This window comes from Coccinella septempunctata, chromosome 3 (assembly GCF_907165205.1).
Source record: "Coccinella septempunctata chromosome 3, icCocSept1.1, whole genome shotgun sequence".
Classification (NCBI taxonomy): Eukaryota; Metazoa; Arthropoda; class Insecta; order Coleoptera; family Coccinellidae; genus Coccinella; species Coccinella septempunctata.
Window position 1 is genome coordinate 28,961,555 of NC_058191.1, and position 26,448 is coordinate 28,988,002.

Below are 26,448 nucleotides of genomic sequence, written 5' to 3' on the forward strand. Positions count from 1 at the left end.
TTTCAGGAGAAACGATGTTGGTGGGGATTGATAAGGCTGACCGTTGTGTATGTTTTCGAATTTGGAAAACTATTTTATGAGTTTTATGAGTGCATAAATTCAAAAGAAGCAAAAAATCTAACCTAATCGAGAATAATTTCATGAAAATATTTCATATCTTTAGAACTGACCTCGAATAGAAGGGACAAACAAATAATTTCTGTAACTTTTCTAAATCTATAATGCAGGGTGAGTCTTTGACTTGTTCATATATTTTAATAGTAGTTTCTTGAGGTGAGGGAAAAAACTTTTTTCCTCTACCATTTTTTTCGATTCAGCCTAAATAAAAAGATACAGTCATTTTTAGTTTTCATGATGAGCTATACATCCCTGTACACCCGACACTGAAGTTTCTCCTTGCATGACATTTAAACATTCAAAGTAAGTTACTTTTATAGAAACAAAGCATTAATTCACTTTTTCCATTTCATTTGGTTAACTAAGAAGTATTTATAATACAACGAATGAATTACTGCAATTTCGTTGGTGATAAATACCGAATAATCTTTTTTTGATATGTTTTTCATTTTAAAATTCAGCTTGGAACCTATATTCTCTGATATATAATACTTTTCTCCAAAATGTCGTTCTTGATTATTATTCTTTATTTTATTTCGTAGAAGAAATGCCAGATTCAAACATAACCCATCTAACCACAGGAGATAAAATATATACAAGAAGTGATACGTACCAACCCGCTGGAACCTCCGACACATTCAACTATAATTACGAATGGTGCTTTGAATTGGGGACTAAAATTTTATATACGAAATTTTGTTAATTGTTTGTTGATATAAAATAGGTATACTCCATTCACATTTATTTTGGCAGTCGGTTGGCCATGAAATAATTTTCTCAAGTTTTTGTAACTAGAACGGACTAAGGTTGGCACTCATGAAATGCCGTTAATGTCATAACGCCGTTGCCACAACTAATATCAATTTTTATTATGAAAATGCCGAAAGTGATTGAAAAAAGAGACAGAGTTTCAGGAAGTGCTATTTAGAATTCAGGTCCGCTCATTCAAATAGTTATACACGGATATTCTAAAATCCACAATACGTCAGACGGTAGCGAACATATTCAATGTAAGAGAATTTATATAATGTTTCATTTGAATCTGAACGACTTATATTTCAGCTGAATACTTCCACAATCAGAAAGATTGTGAATGAAGAGGATTACAAAGAATTTCCTTCTATTGGGAGACCCAAAAAAGTGGTGGGGCATTTGAGAATTTTATGTTCGAGTGTATTAATGCGAAAAGTTTATTACAGGATTTTCGACGAATGTCATCGTAGAATAAGTTCCCGAAAATTGATTTTTCTATTTTTCATTCGACTTGTCCTATACATCGTAAATGTCTTAAGGTACCAATAAATACCTAATTATTATTATTATATCAATGTATTAAGATGAACAGCCACAAATACGCGCCAGTTGTCCTGTTTATTCATATGATATTTTTGTTCAAAGGTGGAGTTCATCTTGACTTGAAACTTCCTTTAATTCCTTTTACTTATATTAATGCAAGATGATTTTTGTTGAAGAATTTAACATTCCTGTAATTATCGGTTAATTCCTTCGGGAGATACCCATTCCCAACCATTGCATCATATGTATTTAATCTTCGGGTTAACATTTTTGAAATCTACAACTGATGTAACGTATTCAAACTTTAGCCAAAGAAGATAACGAACATTAACTCTCCTCAAGCTAGTGCATATTATGATATTATACTGATCTCTTGTATTTTCCATGCAAATAACTGGATTTGGTATGCCTTCAATCAGTTTGTATAAACTTCAATTATGTTCGTCACATATTTTCTGAAGAGATTCGACATTGTGATAAAATACGTAATAACAGAAACTTTCACGTAGAACGGGCAACATAGCGTTGATTTAAAACCCAAAAATGTTTTGACAACCGTCATAACCCCACATTGGCGTACTATACAGAGTGAAATGTGTCAAATTTCCATGGCCAACGGACTGCTAAAATAAATGTGAATGGAGTATATATATACATATATATGTTTATACTTGATGGCAATGGAACCTCACAAAGGTGAGATATCTGAACTATGTTGAACTAGAGCCAAAAGACACAATTAATAATATTCAAAAATGTAAATATATATATTTTATAAAGATTTGTTATAAATATATCCAAATTGCTATAGGTTAGTGTTATCTGAGGATTCCTATTGGTATCTCTTCTGAATAATCTGCCTAGACTTCGGGAGATGACAAGCAGAAACGTTATGAATTCTTTCCAATCCGTCTGGAAGTTCCAACCTAGCCGCCAACTTCACTTCAGTTTGTTCCTTGGTCAATATACGTTGAAGAACATCAATAACATCACTGACCTGTTCATGTTCTACACACAAAGGACAAGGATTAGCAGGAACAATTTGTTCGATGGAATACAGAGGCCGTAAGGCACCCTCCGATCTGATGAGCTTATGCTTAGGCCTGATCTTCCTCTTAGCTGTGAGAATTTTCTCAGCGTTGTAAACTTCGCAAATGTAGTCTTGGACATGTCGCTCCAAAATTTGAAGGAAAAGTAAAACATTGAAATGGTTCACTTTCTGGTTCTCCCCGAGTAATGGTAACAAGGGATCTCTGTCGCATTTACAGAGCTTGAACAGATCTTCGACCCCACTGCATAATTGGACGATTTTTTTATCACAGTCTACCAAAGCAAAGTCTGCCGCATCAGCTTGTTGAGTAGCTTCATCCAGATCTTCTCTGAGTCGTTGTAGAGTTTCTTGTTGCTTATCAGCTCTGACCTGCATTAAAACCCTTTGTTCATCGATGTCCAGGTGAAGGTATCCCAGAGTATCATTCAATTCTTCCATTTCTCTGTTCAATTCGTTGATGTACTTGAATAGGGCGAAGTTTTCAGTTTCTCTCTCTTTGAAAGACTCCATTATCTCATCTATTTCATTTTGGTTGGTGAAATCATACACGTCTGCTAGTATATTTGTATAATGCCTCAGTTTCTCCTCCATTCTTTTACGTTTATCCTTCCTTTTTGCACGTTCTTTCTCTTCCATAGCAGCCATTACGCGTTTTTGTCCCTTAGTGCTGAAGAATTCGGCCAACTTTTTGTCATTGTCCTCTTTTCTTTGGAGTTCTCTCATTTCATTGATGTGGGAAATTAGATCACTGTGAGCTTTGGTCCTGAGGGCCTGAAGTTTTGAACACCATTCCTCCCTTTGATCATATGCGATTGTGGCTTGTTCGATGAGATCAAGCATGAACTTTTTACCAATGCAGAGGTTTTTGATCAGTTTGTCCCATTTCAAATTGAAATCAGCCCTTTCCTTCAATAAGTGGTCTATTTCTTCTCGTAGTTTGTTGTTCTGGGCGCAAATTGTGCAGAATTTTTTGATCTGTACGTCTAGTTTATTCTCTAATGCTTCCAGAGTTTTTTGACCAGCCAAAGTGCGATCTTGCCACATTTTGTCAGTAAGCTGTATTGATCGCATATAGGCTACATCCTTGTCGACCTTAGTTATCTGGTAATCAATCTCACTAAGATGTGCTTTCTTGAATCTTATAGATTCCGAAAACTTATCATATTCGTTCAATAGTTCTACGAGTTGATGGGCATCTTGTTTGTCGATTTTTTTCTTACCGTCAGAAATTGCAACATTTAGATCGTTCGTTAAGTTGGCTAATTCTCTCTGATATATATCTATAACTTTGCGTTGTTTGGCTAATTTGGATCCTCCAGACTCTTCGATAGTTTCTCGGTCCTTGCATAGTAGAGTGTAGTCTCTTTGTTGATGTTGTAAGTCTGCTTCCTGTTGAAGCTCTAGCTCGAACTTTTCTTCGTCCGTGAGAGGTTTTTTGCTTTTTTTGGCCATGGTTGGTTGGAATCACTGGGACGAGGACGAAATTACTACGTTCTATATTCAAAATGTCAAAATGACTTATACATACTTACAAATTAATCTGAATCTTCTCTGAATTTTATAATTATAAAAATGTGCCAGCAAAAAAGGTTAATCTCTAAAAAACGCGCTATAAAATTCCCCTTGTACGTTGAGCATTGAAAGTCGTATAAAAAACAATGTGCATTGAAAGAGAAGCAAACTGAGATAAACTTATCCAAATCATTCAAATACAAATACCTACTTCATTACTTCGGTGATCAAACTTGATGTTCTCATACAATTTTCACATTAGGTACACTTGTTTTTCATGGTAGCATGAGTACTCTCTGGATTTGTTGTTGTTCTCGAATACAGATCTACCCTCTTTTTAGATTGAGAGAGGTCAGAAGGAGCAACACATTAGTAGTTGGGGAGCCCAAGAGGGATTTACTCGAGCGTGTCAGATTAATATAAAGGAAGATACCTTGGACCCTGTAGAGTACCTCTCCCAAAAATTAGATCTGTATATAGGGGAAATTGTCTAGGATAGCCTGTCAGAATAGTAAAAGAAAAACGATCATTGTACATACTCGAGCGTGTCAGATTAAGATATATGTGGTCAGTTACATGATTAAAAGTATAGATTCTCTTAATTTAACAATTTAAGCGTGATGAAAATGTGTGGGAGGGCGCCAAACTTGCAAAAAAAAAAATCACGTGTACATTCTCGAGCACGGAGGTTTTTTTTCTTAATTTGAAGCTAATGATTGAAGAATAAAGGAAAAAATATAATGTGACCGTTTCAGCAAGCCGTAACAATAAAAATTTGCCAAAAAGGTCACAACAATGAGTTTTTATGAATTATATCCTCTCCTCGGCTTTAAATTGTTTTCGCATTCATCATAAAAGTTGTAAAGCATACCATTTTCTAAAAATTTTGTCCAAAGCGATTTTTTTTACGTATCAACGTTTTTGAGATATGGGGCGATGAATGTACTGGGTTTTTACATTGACCTTAGCCGCTTGTGTGGCTTAGCTCCTCGCCCTTATCGTCCTCTAATTCGAAAACGGTTGAGAGTATATAAAATTGCTTCGGACAAAAGTTGTATAGAATTTTATTATCTACTTTTATACTTTTATACTGCATACAGAAACGATTAGAGGTACAGGAAGGGAGATATTTTTAAAGAATGCCTTGTTATCATCTTCAAACTTACAGATTAGTGTCAGATTCATGGGCCAACACGTCTGCAACACCGAGATTAACCATCTTTATGAAAATCTGACACGCTGGAGTATGTAAAAGTAACAATTTTTTTCTACATTTCCAAAGGACCTTGGATCACGTCCGAATTGTCAGTCTCTGGAAAAGTAGCTTCCTTTGGGTCAAACTAACATATTCTCTAAAAATCTGACACGCTCGAAATATTTTTTTTTACCATTTTCAACTCTTCTGTACAGCCAGCCCCACCACGCAAACTGTCAGATTGACATGAGTTTATTATCAGAGATACGTAGAGCATATACAGTATCTTAATCTGGCTCATTCGAGTATAACACCTGACGATTTTTTTTACATCTTTGAAAACCTGTAGACGCTTTCCCCACCGCTGAAAGTGCATGTATCATGCTTAGAACCTTTTTTTCTTTCTACCATCTTATCTTCAAAATCCACTAGGTTCCACGACGCTCGAGTAAATCCCGATTTAGTATAGTGTACCTTGACAATTTACCTTCAGAAAGTCAACAACTATCGGATGCTCTGCCCTAGAATAGCGCCACCAGTTATCGCAACTTCCAACTTCTTCCAACTATGGTGGTGGTCAAACTGACTTTTGGTTGGTTGCTCAAAAAAAAGCAAGGAACATATTCTTTTTTTTTACGGAAATGAGTAACATCATTTTTACGACTATGAAAACTCAGAAAATAATAAAGATTTGAAATTTTTCTTTCAAAGTATGATTTTCAATGATAATATTTGAAGCCTGTGAAAAATTATGGTAGAAAATCAAAAGGGTTGTCGGTTTCACCCCTGTAAATTTTCGTTTTATTTTGAGGTTCTGATCCTATATCCCAATTTATTCACATAAATTCTGGGACACCCTGCATATTTGGCATTTATAGCTGTTGAAAAATGTCCTCCATAGTAAATGATTTAACGGTTATTTAGCGTAAGATTAAGTGCAAAAGGCCAAGAATTAGAGCCAGTCTGGGACGCAGACTTCCGCTTCAATGTAAGTTTATAAAAGGAGCGGAATATGCATAATGAAGTGGACACTAGCGTTTTACAACAATATTACGCAAGCGAAGCCGCGGGTTTGAGGCAATAATTCGACTTGATATCTTTCTATGTGATCAGTGTAACTGGAAGATCGTTTCTCACGCAGGAAATAAGCTCTCTACACTAATTAACCATCATAGATTCGCATCGTAATGGCCGAAGGATCACTCTCTCTGCATATGGTGCTCGATCCTAGTTAGCCAAAAAGGCTGCATGCAGATGGGGGAATCACCATTGGCGTTCGGCAATTACCCCGCCACCTCGTTAGGTAAACACCGGTTTAATTAAATCGGTGATTATAATTCGTTGGACGGACTAATCTGATATTATGATCAGCTCTTTATACACAGCGTACTGTTTGTGGCAATTTATCAGGACTGACTTGACGTCGCAAATAACAGAATCAAAATTTGCGCGTTAACTGATCTGGGATCAGCCTCGGGGGCTAATCCAATTAACGTCAAATGGGTTCTAGCCCACCTGAAAAATTGTGATTGGATAAAATCGAAGGTAGGTATATCGATTAGATCACTGAATTTACGTAGACATATCAAGCAAGTCTGTTTCGTTATGCTTCAGGTAACAGCTTCATATCTGCTGATGTCCGTATAAAAATCACACCTTCGTTTTAAGCGGAATTTAATTGAAAAAAGTTTTATGCTGTGGATCGTCATATGCACCTCATTCTCGTTGGACAGTAGAACCCTTCGATAAACTCGCACTTTTGAAGTATAAGGAAGAATTACGGATATTGGCCATTTTTCCAAAAATTAAAAACGCTGTTTCAAGGAGAACCAACTAATTTAACTTGATAAAATTTTTAGAGCACATATTCACGATATGTATGGTGAATTGTTTTTCATATCCTATTCATTATAGGTCCAAAAATTTCATGATACTTAGCACAACTTTATAATTGGAAATTGTAAAAAAAAACTCATAGTAAATATCTCAAAAACAGTCATTTTTGAAGAAATGAGATTTTCAAAGCATCTTCTATTTTTCATGTTGAAATCGAAATATTGGTAATAGGTACTCAAAATATAATATAAGAGCGTTTGAAAAATTATGCATTTCAGCCAATTCATACATGGAAAGTACATTTTTCAATCAGAAATTCGAAAGCCGGAGATCTTCTCTGGTCTGACTAAAGATTTCACCAAAAATAATGTCCTGAGCAATTGTAAGGAGTTGTTAGCTTTGAATAGATATGTACATATGATAGATATTGTCATTGACTATGAAAATAGTTATTTATGTACCTACCAAGGACGAAAAACTGTCTTTTACAGTCGAGCCCGCAAATTGATAGCCGAAGCGCAGCCGAGGATAGCAAGCAGGCGAGAAAATAGAGACAATTTTTTGGAGAGGTGCATATTACATTTTTTCATTTTCGTTTACCTCACATACCTTTATGAAAGTAAGAAGTTATGACCTCATCTAGGTGTCCGTAATGGGGAATTCTCCTCAATTTTGGTTATCACAGCATATGCAGGTTTAAACTGAATAATCATGAGTTTCATACATGAATTTTTCAAATGCACCGCGGAAACTATTCAAAATCATTCTTCAAATATGAGGTTTTAAAATTTAAATCGCTTCGTTTCTAGTTTACGATTTGGAAACAGCGCCTACTAGAAAATAAAGAGGACCTTGGCTTATTTATAATAATAACAGCTGTTAATCTACAGCCATCATAAGGCGCGTAGTCACTGGCGAGCCTCAACAGCAACCAGCCATAAAAATCCCATAGAATTTTACGACCTTCCTCGGTCGTCGCAAACTTCATAGACAGCCTTCTTTGTCTATCTCATCTAGTTAGTATATTTGTTGTCCTTCATTATCAACGCATATTTCAGTCGATGTTGCCAACTTGTGCAATAGAAACTAAACGCATTAAATTTTAAATACCCATTTTTATTTTTCATTTTTAAGAACAAAATAATTTTTTTTTGGAAATGGTTGAAATGGTTATTTTAAAATGTGAGGTTTCAAAGATATTTCATAAAAACTACATCATTTTCGTGACAAGGAGTATTCCCTATTGCCGATTCCCTGAGCTCTGGTGAAGTGGTACTGTTATCCATATCGCTATCACCATCCATTTTTGATTATACTGAACATTCAGACCACGTACCTAATTCACTGGTAAAATCTGGCCGATTTCGTAAAGAATTGATTTGGCAATGACAGTTATTGTCACAGGCACTTATGTTTTCATCAAATTCTTGATTCACAAAATTGATTCAATCGCCCCGTGATCCAATATATTGCTTGGTGACGAAAGCCGGACTAAAAGTGAATCAGTACGAAAAGTACTTGCCTTCAAAAATAGTGGATTTTTCGTTTGGAAATTAGTACGTAAAATGTAATTTTTTGTTTAGGTCGACGAAGAAATAATATGCTTCATTATAATTATATTTGGGTCCCAAGTTCAATTATTTTTTGTGTAGATACCCTATTGATTCCATCTTTCAACTCTTATGATTAGTATAGTAATCATCAAAATTCCCTGAAATGTTTTACATTATTCACCTTCAATGACCTTCCGTCCTGAAAAAATACACTGAATAACTTGGAAGTTGTCAATATTTTCTTAACAGCTATGAAAATGTCAACAGAAATTACGTAGGTAGGTTTATAAACGAAGTCACATTGATATTCCAGGTATTTTTCTTATTGCACCTCTAAACGGGGTATATTATTCATAATCAAGTAGAATAACATCTCCGATTCCATCAACAGAGCATGATAGTGTTGAGTTGTCAGATGCAAATGAGTTACTCCATTGGCGTTTATATTTGAATTAAATTGGCTCGTTAGATTATTCCTTCAACAGGAAAACTATTAAATTCGATACTGCATTGCAATTATAGCGAAATGTTAATCACATAATAAATTGCATATTTTCCGTTCATTTAATCGCATCCAGCATTACAAAACCTATCTGCAAATTAGCTTAATATTCCCTCTAAATACACGAGCACCTAATATAATCAGCAGTACCGTATTGGGGAGATTTCATGCAGAAACAAAGGGAGATATTCGATGGATTTCAAACACGGAATTTTTTATAATAAGTCTCTAAGTGGGAGCGCCCACCAAAGTAGCGTAGCACTGATTTGGCACATGACAAAAGCGATTCATAATTTTCAGATATCGCACATCTGAGTGAAGATTCCGTTATTATTTTGTGGGGTGCCTCCCTTACGTATGAAAATTGTGTACTTCGGTCAAAATTTTTACCAATATTTTTTGGACTCTTATGATTTGACTCAATGAAAGCAATTCTCACGTTTGGAAAAATCTTCTATCTTCTAGTGCCTTTCCAGTTTCCAAACAAAATAACGATATTGAGGTTAATGTCAGCAATGTTTACATTTTGAAGAAATGAACTAATTCGACGAAGAATTTTTTTGCACGAAAGTTATATTTCACATTTTTCAGTGCTCAAAAAGCTTAGTGCTCAATTTTCGAAGTTGACCATTTCATATCAATCGAAAATAGAAAATCAATTACTTCCTACTGTTTTTTTCCCAAATGGAGAGTTAACGAAGTGTGTTTTTTTATTTCTCAAGAGTTCCGATGGTAACCAATATTTATTGAACATTTAAACTGAGAGAGCTTGATTGTCGGTTTCTCAAGACTCACTACGCAATTAATAATTATTGCACGCACTTAATTACGTGTCAAATTATTTCTCCGGGTCTTTACAGTCACGTTATATTTTATTTTGATGAATAAGCTCGGTATAATTTTCCTCATTATAAGGGGCATTCCTTACATTAATTACGTCTTTAACTTTGTAATAGAGATATGGATTTGCCACGTATAAAAAGGGGGTTTCTAGACAGAAACAAAGGCCATTAATTATAAAGATTGTAAATCTCTTCTTCGTGACTAGCTGCGAAAAATTTATTGGGAATATGACTGGAAAAACCTTTTTCAGAGAGAAGTACCTACCTATATTTTTTCCAGTTTTGTTGGAAATGAAGTACTATTGATATTTTTTTTGCAGGAAATTGATCAATTCTGATGGGAATGATGTTCGTCCAACCTAGAAATGCATTTATGGAATACTGTAGGAAGGCGGAAGAATATTTTTTGGAGAAAAAAAAATTAGTACTACGAAGAGACACAGACCCAAGCGTCTAGCATTATTGAAATGTCTACGGAAATGAAATGGATGAAGCTTTCGAACGATAATTTAGTAATTGGACAATGACAATATAAACGGCCTTAGGTGGCGTAAGGATAAGACAGACAGTAACAATGCCTACACAGAACACAACTGATTATCCACACTCGTACAAGACACAGATCTTCTGAGGGGTACTTCGGTACCTATGGAGAATCAGGATAATATGAATAATAATAATAATAATATTCGGTATCATCTCTTGGACCACCACCGATTTAGCAGCCTTACAGAGAAAAATAAGGACGATGCTGACTAAACACAATAAACATCACCCCAAAAGTTCAATAGAACGGACAGAGCTAACACGATATCTTGGGGGTAGGGGAATTGTTGATTTGTCCAACCGTACGACCCAGGAAATTGAAGGACTTCGAAAATATTTTCTGAGCAAGGCTACTTCATCAGAACTCCATCAAGTAGCTTGTGTTGTTGATACTTCTACACCGTTAAAGCTACAGCAGGACCACTTGGAGACCGTCGAACACTCTGCAGAAATTAAAATGCAGAAACTGATTGGCAAACCTTTGCATGGGAGGCACCAGAACGAGGTCAACCATGATTACGTCGACATATCTGCGTCGAACTACTGGTTGACTTCCGGAAGGTTGTTTCCTGAGACAGAGGGCTTCATGCTCGCCATCCAGGATCAGGTGATTCCAACAAGGAACTACATGAAATATATCGCCAAGGATGCCTTAGTGGCGACTGGCGGATGATAGCTGTCGTTATGGCTGTGCGACACATGAAACTATCCAGCACATCACCGGGGGATATCAGAAGTTCGCGGGCACGGAGTACAAAAATAGACATGATGCCGTTGCCAAGATTCTTCACCAAGAATTGGCACTAAAACACCAACTCCTAAGTTCGAAAAAGGTTCCTTATTACAATTACCATCCGGATGCTGTATTGGAAAATGAACATCACAAGCTATACTGGGATCGCACGGTTCACACAGACCGGAAAATAACCCACAATAGACCAGACCTCATCTTGCTCAATAAGGATGAGGACAGAGCACTATTCATCGATGTGGCGATTCCAAATAATAACAATCTTCTAGATAGGCACACTGAAAAAATTTCAAAGTACAGAGATCTCGAGGAGCAAACCAGGAGACAGTGGAAGCTGAAAGATGTCAAGACCATCCCTATTGTCATATCATCTACAGGCCTGATACCGAAGAAGCTACTAGAGAACTTGAGGAAACTTCAGCTGGACAAAAATATCTATAGAGTCATGCAGAAGGCGGTACTGCTAGGAACGGCGAGAACTGTACGCAAGTACATGGGAAATTCAGAGGAACACCGTCTGCTCCTACAGGAAGTGCGGGTGGAGCAGGAATCCAACCTACAGCAGGGAGCCGAGGAGCGACCCGAACCCGACCACCACCACGAGCCCGAAAACCTGGAAAGGGCTCCAACAGAGCTTAATCCTTTTGATATCTGAGATATCTGGGATAAATGAATTTTCCTCTGGAGAGAAGTGTGAAAGCTGCAAGGCTAAAGTCATATAAATAAGACCAAAAGGTCGCAGCGTGCATAATCACGACTTCGAATCCCATTAGAGCACCATACACGTTGAATTCATCTTATCTAAGGATCCAGTTATGGAAACACATTCGTAAAAAATGAACTTGCCTGTCAAGTTTGAAAAAACGACTTGATTATGGATTTATTCAACTTATTTCAAAGCAGGACAGAGATGAACAAACGAAATTTTGAGTGGTATTTTTCCAATGCAGATGCACCGAGAACTAAATTTTTTACTCGTCCGTCATAGCTGCAGATGCGTGAAGTCTCGAACCCTTTTTTATTGACCACCATAACCTTTCATTCAGGATTTCAATATCATAATTGAAAATTATGCCTTGAAAAGACGATTTTTATTGAAAATGTTGGAAGGAGTTCATTTCTGTCCGTTTATTATGGACTATGTTGAAAAAAATTTAAAAATAGAGATAGAGAAAATGACCAACTAGAATTTAATAGAGCTCAGGAAGTTCAAAGAAAAAGCAATATATCCAACTTTCAAGGATAACCCACAATGAAATAATCAGTTTTAACACTGCGAATTTGATTCGACAGTATGCTCCATTTGAAGAGTCCTTTTATTGTCTTGCAATAAATCACTATAAAAGAGAATGTGACCCTCATCTTTGGCATTTATTCCTGATAGAAAATGCTCTTTGCACCATCTTCTTTCAACTAATAGTTCGCAAGATATTTCAGGTTGGAAACTTACATATATTTTGATAAGACATTTATTCAAGCGTGAGTCTCACTGCAACCACAGAACAGACCCACTTTGACTTACTTTATGACTGCAACATCCAGTCCCCACCACTCGGCAATATAAAGCCGCTCATACACGTAGCTTCTCATATTGAGAACTTGGAGCCCACACACCTTAGGAGTCTCATCGGATGTAGTGGCACATACGCTGAGGTTTACCTCTTGAGGCGGACAAGAAAGTTAAACCTTTGCTGTACACCTATAAGTGTATGGCGATCCTAAGGCGAGCGATAGTGCGTGTGTCTTTGTATTTAAATCAAGAGTCGGAGCGAATGTTAATGAATTTGCTGTTTATGTAATTATATGTATTTTTTGGGGTTATTGGTGGAAAGTTGCGATCGCGATTTTTTCAGGTTGATAGGTCCTTTTTATTCGGGTTCAATTCACTTTTTCGAGTAGGTCTGTCGTCTGCGAAAGATTCCGTTCAAGTCGAATCAAGAAAAATGACAAAGGGGGTTGTCCGTTTATCCTTAGCCTCAAACTGTGAAAATCATATTTTTCAAGGAGTACGAGACTCAAATCAACTGTTATCTATGAAGAGAGTCGTTTGTGGATTGCACAGTTCGTTATTCATTGCACGTCGAGAGGCATATTTCTCAATAAAAACGTCGGAATGATCTGCTTCTTTTCTGAGTGAACTATAAGAACTAGAGAAAAATGATCAACCACAATTTTGTAAAGCTCGAAAAATCTATGAACAAGTCTGGGATGAATTGTGAATTTGATTCAAATTATGGTTTCATTTGAAAAGGTTTTTTGAGTGTGTTTGATTAAATGAAAGATTATTAATCTTTTTTCTGAATTACAAAGGGTAGTTCTCAACAAAGCAACTCTTTTCTATTTTGTTCTCAGTTTTTTTTTTAGATAATACGAATCAAAATAATATACAGCTAGTCCATGATAAAGGTATACTGAATGGTTACAGGTTACAGGGGGAAGACCAAGTGAATTAAGAAAATAACGGTGATACATTCTGATTTCGCAAGATCTGAAAAAAACGAACTTAATTTTCGTTCTATAAAGATTCTGCTCAGATGAAAGAATAGCTATTCGAAAGACAAATATTTCCCAGGAAGTGCATGCGAATGACTGATGAAATTAATTTAATATTTCAGGACAAAAAGTAGCACGGGGATTAATCCGTCAATTCAATGCAGTCATTGTCGACGTGCTCCTGACAGAAACCTCATTTAATTAAAATTTTCTTATGAATCTGGTCGGTACGTCGCGTCGCCACAATGAATACAAAACCCCTTCCTTTCTTTTCATTCCAAGTTTTTCTATTACAACAGAGATGGATAAGCCCGAAATGGGAATTAATCGAAAACAAGATTGAAGAAACAGGAATGTTCTTCAGGAATGTCTGATAATTTCGAAGGATAGCACCGAAAATTTTGAAACATTGTTGATTTCTCGTAGATGTATGCAGAATTTCGGACCTTCAATGACGTATACAAAGAAACATTGAAAAATTCGTCAGTTTTGTCAACGTTTTAATTTTTTGGTTCTGTGGAAAGAAGAATGAAACTCCTGAGCACCTGGTGACAGAATGCCTGGCCATTGCTAGCCAATGGCTTTGGACGAGAAACTTGCAGAAGTGAGGAAGTAACTTCATTAGAACATTAGATCTTGAGGTCGCAGTGCAACACAACCCCCTTTAAAATTTTTAATCTTCATGTCCTGAGGTTGAATTTTTGAAGCAAAAGTTGCTGAGAACCCAGTCCTATAAGAAGTCATCGACCGTCCCATTTTGTCGATCTCTAGAAGTGTACAGGAGTGTACTTAGCTACTGGCTCAGAAAATCCACAAAGTTCAAGTTGCTGAGAAGCAAGTGCCATAAGCAGTTATCGATCGTCTCTTTTCGTCCAAGTCTAGACGTGAACAGGATTGTACTAGCTATAGGAATACTCACCAAACATTTAATATTTTCTTCAGTAAAAAATTACTTTTGGTTCCATCCTTGATAAGATAACCACATTGTGAAAAATTATTATAATTTATAGAAATTCTTTTTGTAGGTATCACTGAGGAGGTATTCATATATTCGCTGACTTTCATAATCCTAGATGTCTTGAAGTGAGTGCGTGACTTCTCAGATATAAAGTTCTTGAAGTTGCCTATCGTATGATTTCATTCATTGAGTATTTTCAAAATTTCGATTTCAATCTTTAATCATTAGCCCAGGCACATTAGGGTTTTAAATAACGGAGGGCATCTCAATTTTGAGTAAAATGTTTTTTCTGCAAGGGCTTAACATAAGGGGACCAAGAAACAACGAAACTTTTGCAGGGGTGATTTTGACGGAATATAACAATCATCAAAATAATTACTCCACCAAAGTTCGCCCATATACGAGGATGTATTGATATCTAGTTAGCCTAGACCAGTTCCATGCACAAAAAAATATTGTGTTAGCATAGCAACGAACAATAATTCATTAGAAGTTTCAGTGTGAAGTTTGAGGTGAAAAAAGTAAACCAGAGTTACGCAATAAATTAAAAGAAAGAAGATGTCCACCGAAATTAAGAAAATCGAAAAATTGGAGTATCGGGCCATCATCAAGTACCTATATTTAAAAAGGTTAAGAGGTAAGTAGATTTACAAAGATATTCTTAATTCCCTTGGTCATCAATGTCCTTCGTATGTGACCGTGAAGAATTAGACTGCAAGCTTCAAAAGAGGTAAATTTTCCATTAAAGATTTTATCAGATCGTCGAATTCGGCAAAAACGTATATCTGAAGCACTGAATATTTCATACGAACGCGTTCATCATATAGTGCACGTCAATTTGGACATGAACATGAGAAAAATTGCTCCAAAATGGATCTCCAAATGTTTGAATGTTGACCAAAAGCGTGCAAGGGTAGAAGCATCGTGTTCGATCTGTGCTCGATTTAAAAACGATGTAGACTTCTTAAACCGAATTGTTACTATGCATGTGACTTGGGTACATTTCCACGATCTAGAAACAAAGCAACAATCGATGGAATGGTGACATTCTAGTTCTCCAAGACCTAAGAAGTTTCGTGTCCAAAAAACTGCTGGAAAAGTTCTTGCTTCAGTTTTTTGGGATTGCCATGAAGTAATCACGATTAATTTTTTGGATAAGGGTAGAACAATAACTGGAAATTACTATTCGACATAACTGACCACTCTACGGGAAAAAATTGAACAGAAAAGACGCGGAAAGCTGTCTGTGTTTTGTTTTTGCAGGACAACGCCCCTGCGCACAAATCTCATGTTGCCATGCAAAAAATTCGTGATTTAGGGTTTGAATTACTAGAACACCCCCCTTATTCACCAGATTTGGCTCCATCCGACTATCATCTCTTTCCTCAACTGAAAAAATGTTTAAAAAGTCGTGAATTTTCTTCCAACGAGGATGTAATAAAAGCTGTGGAGATCTGGTTTGCAGAGCAAGAAGAAAGATTTTTTTTGAAAGGTCTAGAGACGTTGCAGGTTCGCTGTAATAAATGTATTCAATTAAGAGGAGAATATGCTGAGTAATAAAATTTTTTCACATTGAAATTTTATTTGGTTCTATAGTAGGCTAAGAATTTCTTAATATATCCTCGTAAAACATTGCAGATGCGATTCCCTGACAGAAACCTCATTTAATTAAAACCTGACCAGTATGGGTCAGCATGAGATCGCATTACCTAATCATAACACTAATGTATATTCTGAATTGATTTTCCGAACCTTTATAACGTGGGGTGAGATTGATTGCCTGATCAATATCACCCCACTCAACATTTGCGACCATCTTTAAAAAACTTTCATATGTATACTGGATGTCCGAAATAAAATACACACAAGGGTTCTGTTTTTTCGAAGGCCAACCCTCCATTTTTGTCACATTTTTGGATTTTCTACTAAATGGTCAAGTCAGTGCAGCCAGATTTCATAGACTTATCTGCCTTAGTTTTTGAGTTATGCCAATTTATGTTTCAAAATAGAGTCTGCATGGACTCACAGAAAAATTCATAACATGAGAACCAGTCAAAATAATTCAACTATCTTTTTTTCAGGCGATGACTTTTTCATATTACATATTGCAAATTGGAATAACTCGATAGTATCAAATATAACACCCAGTATTTTATTGAATCATTGCATAAAATTTTTGAAGAGCTTTTCGGGGTCTTCTTTGTGAGTTTTGTGAAATATGTTGGAAAATAAGAAATACTGAAGGTTCCTGAGGCATTTTTAAGGCCTCAAACATTAATAAGCAAAATTAAAAAATTATCACTCTCGAAAATTTAGTCGAAAATCCAAAAATGTAACAATAATGGAGGGATGCTACAAAAAAACAAAATCTATATGTGGATTTTATTTTCGGACACCCTGTATACATATGAAAATATTTTTGAGATATGCTCATTGCCGGCCTATTATTATAAAAAATTTTTTTTGAGAATAGCTTGGACAGAAACAAAGGCATCATCTTTTTTCTTCATTCTCGTTAAAATATTAAAATTCTCTTGTTTTAGTGCTCAGAGCCTTTAGCTATACCATCCTTCAAGTTCCTGAGAAAACGTGTGGAGGAAGTATGGACAAATTTTGTTTTACTTCCTTCTTTTCTCAAAGCGTAAACTTCCTAATGAAATATGCTATTGGAAATACAGAGACGAAAATGTTGTATTTTCAGTCGTAAAATCTGTTGCTCTTTTCCGAAGATTCTTCATTATAAATAATAAATATGAGTGAATACTGCGTTCATTTATTTTTTGAACTTTATCAAAGTCACGATTATGTTTGAATGATCTCGAGGCGAAAACCACAAGCCTTCGGAATGCACCCTCAACATCAGAAGCTGAGTTCCTCAGCACCCTCGTATAGAGAGAGCATGAGTAATAACAAAACCAATTTCCGACCATTAATTAAAAAAGTAGAAATTTTCCGTTTCAAAAACCTTAATTAAAATCAGCTCGCCCAGCAGAAGAAAATTATGTAGTAAACTAAGACGGGCGTTCGTTGCGCGCGCTGACTGACGGAAAAACAACCTTAATCGCGCTCTGGAAATTCAATTTGATTATTAAAAATTTAACGTCTCAAATGTTAATTAAATTGCGTACGGAAAGAAGGGCTAATGAAATGTCAAGACTCAGGAGAATGTGATTAATTACTGAATCCAATACTATGGTTTCCCCGAGCTCTGCTCAACTGCAGAGATGGCTTAGCCCCTTCGGTTCGTTGTTTCCAATGGGCCACGAAGATTTTCAGGTTGAAAATTGACATGAACACAGCGTGAGTGAGCCGAGTGAGGTCTAGCTACTACTCATTTTTCGGTCATGGTGAACTGTACAAGTTTCCATGTCCAGTGAAAGCTCTCGTGAGAAGTTTTATATTTTAGATCTCTACCTACAAAGACAACAAAGTTATAAGAAGTTCTCGAAATCGTTTAAATCTCGATTTTTGCTTCTATTACTCAAAAACGAAGAATCGTAGGAGGGTACGGTTTTCATCATTTTCTGCCTCTCAGAAAAAACATGAAAACGTGCCATCTATCTTGCTCCAGCTCTTCTAGTTTCCGATATTGACATTGAAGTTGGGGATGCCCTGTGCTGCAGGAGACGCTTTTCACATTTTCGGTCTTGCAGTGTCTTTTGGCATTTTGACTGGCCCACAATTCTTTCGCAGTGTTCACCTTCATTTCCCGACACACCAAGACAATAACTTATAATAATAATAATAATAATAACGTTTATTTTACCCAACAGGAAATTTCCCAATAACAGGGTAACATATTGACAATGAACAATATGACAATTATTCAAACAAAATTACACATTCAATAATACAACCGTAAACATTAATCGCCCCGAACTAAAAAAACAAATTGAACTTAAGTTCATCAGCAGCCCTGCACAATCGATAGACCGGAGCTTGCTCAAGTATGTTAGTACGAGGTTTAGGGAGTCGAAAAGTTGATGTGGTCCTCGCTTCAATTCTTGGTACACGAATGTCAACCCTGGACAGTAGATGAGGCGAATCAATTCCTCCAGTGACAAGCTTTTGCGCAAATTTAGCGCACTGTCGCTTCTGTCTCTCCTGCAACGTTGAAATTCGCATTTCCCGCATGATCTCAGACAAATCCGCACCACGTTCAGGATACCTGCCGGTCTTTCTGTATTCAGCACACTTCAAGAATTTTCTATGAATGCGTTCAAGTGATGTTAGGTGGGAACTGTATATCGGAAACCAAACCAAGTTGGCGTACTCTAATTTGCTGACGACAAGAGAAAAATAGAGAATTCTGAGGACTGAAACATCAGGGAACTCCTTGGAACACCGAAACACAAAGCCTAAAGATCGACTAGCCGAAGAACAGAGCTCCTCGATGTGAGGAACAAAGCTGAACGTCGAATCAAATAACACCCCCAAATCGCGAAACCGATCTCCACTAGCGATAAGACAATTACCAATAGAATAATTGAAGGTGAGAGGACGTAAGCTTCTCGTGAAAGTCACCTTAAAACACTTTTGTATATTTAAAATGAGTCCATTGCGCGAGCACCAAACATTAACCAACTCCAAGCTGGACTGGAGCAGCTCTAAGTCTGCAATGATTCAATAAAATACTGGGTGTTATATTTGATACTATCGAGTTATTCCAATTTGCAATATGTAATATGAAAAAGTCATCGCCTGAAAAAAAGATAGTTGAATTATTTTGACTGGTTCTCATGTTATGAATTTTTCTGTGAGTCCATGCAGACTCTATTTTGAAACATAAATTGGCATAACTCAAAAACTAAGGCAGATAAGTCTATGAAATCTGGCTGCACTGACTTGACCATTTAGTAGAAAATCCAAAAATGTGACAAAAATGGAGGGTTGGCCTTCGAAAAAACAGAACCCTTGTGTGTATTTTATTTCGGACATCCAGTATACATATGAAAGTTTTTTAAAGATGGTCGCAAATGTTGAGTGGGGTGATATTGATCAGGCAATCAATCTCACCCCACGTTATAAAGGTTCGGAAAATCAATTCAGAATATACATTAGTGTTCTAAAAATATCAATCAGAATGGAAAGAACGTATAAAAAAATTTGTTCTGTTCAAATAATGTTTTTTTTTTATTAAATGAACGATAATTTAATGAGAACAGTGTGATCAATCTTATCCTGTGTAATCAATCTCCCCCTTTTTGAAAAAAAATTGAAGAAATGGAAAAAAATACCTTATTATATTCTAGTTGAAGCAACACTTTTTGATGCCATAAAATTAATGTGATTAATCTCACCCCATAACTAAACTTGATCACTCATTTTTCATGAGGTTAATGGATTTTTCTTTACTTACACATATCCTTAGGTTGCAGCTAAAGTGCTTAGAAATGATAAATATCAAAAACTAAAGTACAAAAATAACCTCGGTTTATGGTAATAATTAATTGTGAAGAAACAATTTAAAGTATGAACGGAAGTGCACTTTGAATTAATTTCATGAAAATATTTTTAGGAATTCTGCATATGGATTTGGTCGACGTTAAAAAAGAATGACCATGCGTACTGTCACAAAAAGTTTTTTTCAGAGAATGAAAATTATCACTTATGCCTTTTCCGCAATAGCTTTTCCGATTTCATTTAGTCGACCTTATAAAACTCCAATCGGAGCATGAATAAACGGGTTAGCACCAGCATAGTTTTTCTGCTGAACGCCAGACGTCCGAACTTGGTAGGGCAGAAAATTAAACAAGTAAATCTCGAAGAAGGTTGCGTGTGACTTAGAAATGGTCGACTTAATATAATTGATTCTATGACTCGCAAGCCCGGCTAGAACAACCCCTAAGTTTCCGTATAACCGGAGTAATTTTCGCGAGTGATATTATGACCGGGGCTCCATATTGATACAAGTTTTTCAATTAATTATTTTTCATTGCTAGCCCTAGAGCGATAAATCGTACGGGGATGGGTCTTTCTCCTCTCGGAATGAACGAGTGTAGCCATTACAGATTACTACTTGACCTAATTAAGAAAGTAATGAGAAATTTCGGAGATTATTGAGTGGATTATCTGAGGAGTTAGGCATAAATTTCTTCCTGAATGAATGGGTTGAAAGGCTGAAGTGATGTATTACTTATTTTGTTAATCCACCTATAGAAGATTTCTCCCATTGTTATTATGCTAGTATTCTCCATGGCAGTACAATTTGTCCTGCCAGCAGGAGAGCTTTCAGAATGTTTGATTTCACATATAGAAACCTGGCCTGCTAGGAGAACTAATAACCATTCGAAAGAATTTGAAAAGTTTCCTAATGAATGTGTTTCGACTCGATAGCTCCAGTACATACCTAATTATGACAACAAGAAGAATTGTTCGGTTTACATTCAGTCGTACAGAAAAAAATGAATAACAAAATAAGACGAAATGACAGAGTTTTCCCAAAAGCTACTCATATCGATGACAGAATAAATAAAAGCAGCGTGTTTGGTGAGGAATGTACAAGTGCTGTTGTTCTTTATTATTGATGAAGGAAATGCCTATGAATTTGAGATTATTGAAAAAATGCCAGTGTAAATTATTCTGCTGTTTCTTTTTTTTATGTTTTAGTGTCTTATAAGATAAATTTCACAGCGGGTTTTAAATTATAAGTTTCTAGTATTCTTTCTTTTTGGGTATAGTGAATAAATCAAAAGTGAACAAGTAAAATGAATAGTTATTTTTATTTTAATGATTAAAAATAAATCATATACATTTCATTTGAAAAAATAAATCGATTTGAAATCCGTCATGTTAAAAGTTTTTTGTGGACACTTCATATGCTAGAGATGCTTTATTATAGCTGGCTATGAGCAATGATTCTTTGTCTCTCAATCCATGTAGAGCTGCTATTAGTATGTGCAAGGGTTCGTGAATTATAATTAAGTAACAAAGCCTCTACAGATATCATTTTTTTGTCAAAATGACAAATATTTCGAAAACTATTAAAGAAAAATATGTGAATAGTAAACGAAAGCATGTAGGAAATTCCAGAGAATTATAAACACTATACTGAATATAAAGTGTCCCATTTGAAAAATTCAAGTCAACCTCCATTCCTCTATAGTGGGACAACCCATATATTCTAAAAAATTTTCGGTTGTGCTATTCTTGGAGTAATTCAAGTTTGCATCAAAACTTTTTGGCAAACTCTGACCGCCACAGTTATATCGTTCGCTGCGGCACTAGTGAGACACTCTGTATGTAGGTCGTTCCCAAGAAAAATTAAAAAAATTTAGGAAAACGAATACAGGAAACATGAAGCATAATTTATTTATCAAATTTTGTTCAGTAAAACTCAGTAGGTACCGAGCGTTTATATTGATGGATATGTATATCGTGTATACATCCTGTACATCCTGTATAACTGACAACTATAATTCAAAAGCAGTGACTTAGATCAGATCAATATCTAATGACTTGCTAAATTTCTGACTTAAATCTCAAATATTGAGCGAACTAAAGTCATTTTCGTAACACACCAATTTGATCTAAAATTTCAAAAATAATTAATAACTCAAAAACCGTTAAAGATAGCTATGAAAAAGTAGGAGTGAATAGATTTAATATTTTATGGAGTATCATAAAAAAATGGAAATACCGGATACCCGTTTGAAATAACAAAGTTGTTGCCAAATTGTCGTACATCCGGCAACACTGAAAATGTGGAATTATTTTAAAAATGTATCTTACATGGCCAAATATCGATCCACAGAATTTAAAATCCTTACCATCAATAGTTTCCATAATAAATCTAATAGGGCATTCACCTTGGGACACCCGATATATTCTACGCCTAAGGAAAATTTCAGCTTACTGCTGGTAATCAAAAAATCTTACCGGACCAGAAAAATTTAAAATCTTTGTACTACCAGCAGGACTGGGTCTCGTGTACAGTTGTCCATCCGGAAGGACCATTTTGACTCTTGGACGTTCGATTATCAATGGAAGAAGAAGAATAAAATGTGTTTTGACATCGCATATTTCCGAAGGGGTACACATTTCATCTCGCGAAATAAATGTTTTTGAGGGAAGAATCGCCTTCTACATATCTGACGCGGTATTAGTAAACACCAAATACCTGTATAAAAATATTTTCAGAACGAGTTGAAATATTTATAGCATGGGAGATCTTTTTCGAGAAACAACTTTTTTTCGCTTCGAAAAATGCAGTAGGTAGATAAATATGTGATTTATCAAATTGATACTTTTACTGGATGAGCTGAACCAACAAGGTTCACTCAATAAATTGAAGGCCTTACTCAGAGGACCCTCAGTTAACACTAACTCATTCATATTAAGTATCGTTTTCATATGATTATTATTCTCATTATTTATTCTGTTTTATTTCTCATTCGGTGATCGTGGTAACGTTGTGTCAGAGAGGTAATTGGTTTTTGATAGACCATAGTAATACCAGTTCTGCTTTATGAAAGAGATATTATGATGAATTATTTTAGGTGAAATGTGCAATCGGCAAAGCATCGTCAACCCCTGATAGATACTCGAAGATCTAGTTACGGATCCCATCAGCAGACTGTTCGTTCCATCAACGAAACCAAGAATCCCAAACAGCAGTCATTCCACATTTATGTCGATGAGAAAGGGTTCTGTTTCAGAAAGCGAATCATTAACCTCCGACCGAGAGAAAATAGAAGGCGGAATGATTCCCGAAGTGGCTTTCAATCTAATCTAATCTCTCTTCAACCAACGAGGCGAGCTGGGACATAAACAGAAGGCGGCCGATAGGGAGCCAATTTTCGGAGGGTAATTTGTCGGTTGTTTGCGGATTAAATTTTTTCACAAAAACCGAAACGGTTTAACGGGGCAATAAAGGACGAACCGAACGATATACAGTGCACCACACACGAGAGAAAAAGTTTGTACAGCGGCGTCGGTTTTTCTGTGCCATGAAATTTTATTCATTAAGAAATTAGCACAAAACGAACCATAGGAATTACTCCTCCCTATCTCCTACCTGGAAAGCAATCTTCAATAAATTTTCCTGCGCGTCTACAACACACGTGCCGAATAGCCAGAGGCGTCGATAGTTAGAGGCGTAGGCGAAATAGGGCACCTACTGTATGTGCGTCTTACATTGACTACTCCGTCTCAACAACGTTTCCTTAACCTTTGTGTTCAGGAGGAGACAACGAAATGATGAAAATATTAGATAGGTAAAATCAAAATTTTATATTTATAATGATAAACAGTTTAGGTGATAATGTTTTCGCCACTTAGAATTCTTTAAAAAACCACTTAACTTGTCCCGTTACACCTTCACATTGTTCTCTTAATTCTAAAACTCTTAACAGAGTTTGGAATTCAATTTTCAACACTGAGGATATGCACAAGGATCTTGTTGGTTTATCTAAGACTATGAAACCGTTGACGATTCTGGGATGGACTGAGCTACGATCGAGTTCAGTTATAGGCTTATTGCTACCTTGTCTCAGTGGGAGATTTCCGCGACTAAACTATGTGACTACCAGAAAGTAGCTTCCTTGACAGGATATGAACTAGAAGGTTAATAAAAATCCTTGCCATCAGTCTACTAGCAGCACAGCACTACTGCAGCACAGACCTTGATCTGTGTGTAGATCTACTCTTTCTTTTTGTAGGAGGAATAATTTAATTTCTAGGATCTACTCGTTCTCAAGTGGAAGAGAGTATACAAATTCTTTTTTTTTGTATCTGGAGACTTTGGATTCAGAGTCAACGAACTATCGGATGATAGCGCAGCTTATGTTGAACTTTTAACGAGTTATTGGAGTTAATGGACTTCTCTGGTAAATGAGTGCAATCAGAGATTGTGGCAAGTAGGAGTAAACATAAACGTATTACAAGTTTTTTATTGCGGGATACTGCAGCCAAAAGTAAACTTTTAATATTCTATTATCAAGTATATGGTCGTATGAGCCTCTAGACAGACTTTTCAAGAACGCGTCCAGCGTTGTGGAAAAGCCAAATGGAATAAATTCATTATCACGGTTACTGTATAAATATTCATGATATATCCTGATTTTGTTTTCCGAAAAAACAAAAGCTCCTTTCTATCTCAGACTGAGTGTATGGGTAACAATAAAATGCGAACCTTCAAAAGAATAAGAAATGGATCACGCCTTCATAGTAAAGCAGGTACTTCAAAAGAATCTAGCCCACAAACGCTCTTACCCTGTAGAATCGATTGATTGTAGTAGACTGTAGATGGTGGCATAAAAAATCATATGGTATTTGTTGCTGAATTAGTTTTTTCTCGTATGAACGCAAAAGTTCGGTTTGAATTGGCAACAGTCGAAGGAATGGAAGCAATATTGATGTATCAGTCATGCCGCGAAGACGTTTGGCTCGTATACAACTTGACCAAATCGTACGGTATATACTGGAAGCGTTTTCCCCAGCGAGAAGCTGGACGTTTGTATGACCAGAAAGAGGTATCGTGTGAAATATGATAATTGAAACAATAATCGTTAAACTTGTAGCAGAAGCTATTCGTGAAAATTTCATTTGAATTGACGATAATGTCCATCCTCACACTCACTTTATAGTCGCCCGTTTTATGAAACACTGGAAGCTCATGCTTTTTAAAGGATGAACAGGCTAGCTCCCTCTCCAGACGTGAATTGCATCGAGCCTCAGTGGTTAGATATGGCTAGAAAACTGTCATCCCTAAAAGAACCCATTAAAAACCAGGAGGAGCTTCCTAATCCTTGCTAGATATTTGGACCAATTTGTCCCAAAATTGCATAAATTGTCACATCGAAAATATACCTTCAAAGCAAGGAGTTAACGAACACTATATTTTTAAACCATCCTTGGGCCTACCATACTGTTGAAGGCGTTAACCATTTGTGATTGACTATTAATCTTGGAACCGAAACCATACCTTAAGACTACTGCTCGTAAAGTAAGAGCCAGTAGACAAACTAAGAGCATCACCGACCCCTCTGTCGTCTTCTGGTCGACAGGGATTCTCACAGTGGTACCCAATGACACAGGTAGAAATTTTTATCCTGAAATGTTAAGCATTTTTTGTTATCAGACTGCTCACAATTTTTTTAGAGAATTTTCTACCGTTGTTGAGATCGCTGGTGCACCAATCAGTGTTAAAATATCCAGTACTTAGGTAGAACTATTCAAAATAAGTAATTCAACCAAAAATTGTCTTAATAAAATATACCAGATGGCTGAGAGTACAAGCATAACCTAACAACTACTAAAGACAAGCTCAAAAGGACAGACATCAGGGATAAAAAAGACTGAGGGAATCCTCAAAACAGAAATCAGCCACGGTATGGTATGATTTCCGACATAGGGAAGAGACATTGTTTCATAATATACAGGATGTTTTCGAAGGTGTTGCTTTTTTTTTGACAGAAAGTAGAACTCATCAAAATAAGTCATTCAACCGAAAATTTTCTATATAAACTATCCTGGCTGAGATACAACCCCTAGAAGTTCGACAAAATTTCATTGAATTTCAAGTACGAGACTGTGGAAGGTGACTCCGGAATTGTAAACACGAAACAAAACACAAACATATGGCTGGAGAATGAATGGTTCAGTACCAAGTTCATCGGATTAGATGCATCAGGTCACTTTTGAGATAATCATAACTGTTGAATCGTGCAATTTAGGGTGAAAAAAAAAGTAGAAAATCTAGGCAGTTTCTTGAAAGCGCTTATGTTAGTTATGTTGAAAAAGTGCTATGATGTTTCCCAATTTCATCCCATTTTTACGATTGTTTGAATGTTCGAA

General features: G+C 36.2%; 2 protein-coding genes across 3 annotated transcripts in view; both read right to left on the reverse strand.

Moving 5' to 3' along the window:
* The window catches only part of LOC123309992 (LIM domain only protein 3-like), a 94,882-nt gene that overhangs the window by 34,105 nt on the left and 34,329 nt on the right, over positions 1 to 26,448 (reverse strand). The gene's annotated exons all lie outside the window — the stretch shown is intronic.
* On the reverse strand, positions 2,165 to 3,988 carry LOC123309991 (coiled-coil domain-containing protein 63-like). Its single transcript, XM_044893328.1, has one exon. The coding sequence runs from the start codon at positions 3,914 to 3,916 to the stop codon at positions 2,246 to 2,248; it is 1,671 nt and encodes a 556-aa protein (XP_044749263.1). The 5' UTR covers positions 3,917 to 3,988; the 3' UTR covers positions 2,165 to 2,245.

What these genes read in the sequence shown, in the direction of transcription:
- LOC123309991 (XM_044893328.1), bottom strand. Translation starts at nt 3,916, where the DNA reads ATGGCCAAAAAAAGCAAAAAACCTCTCACGGACGAAGAAAAGTTCGAG.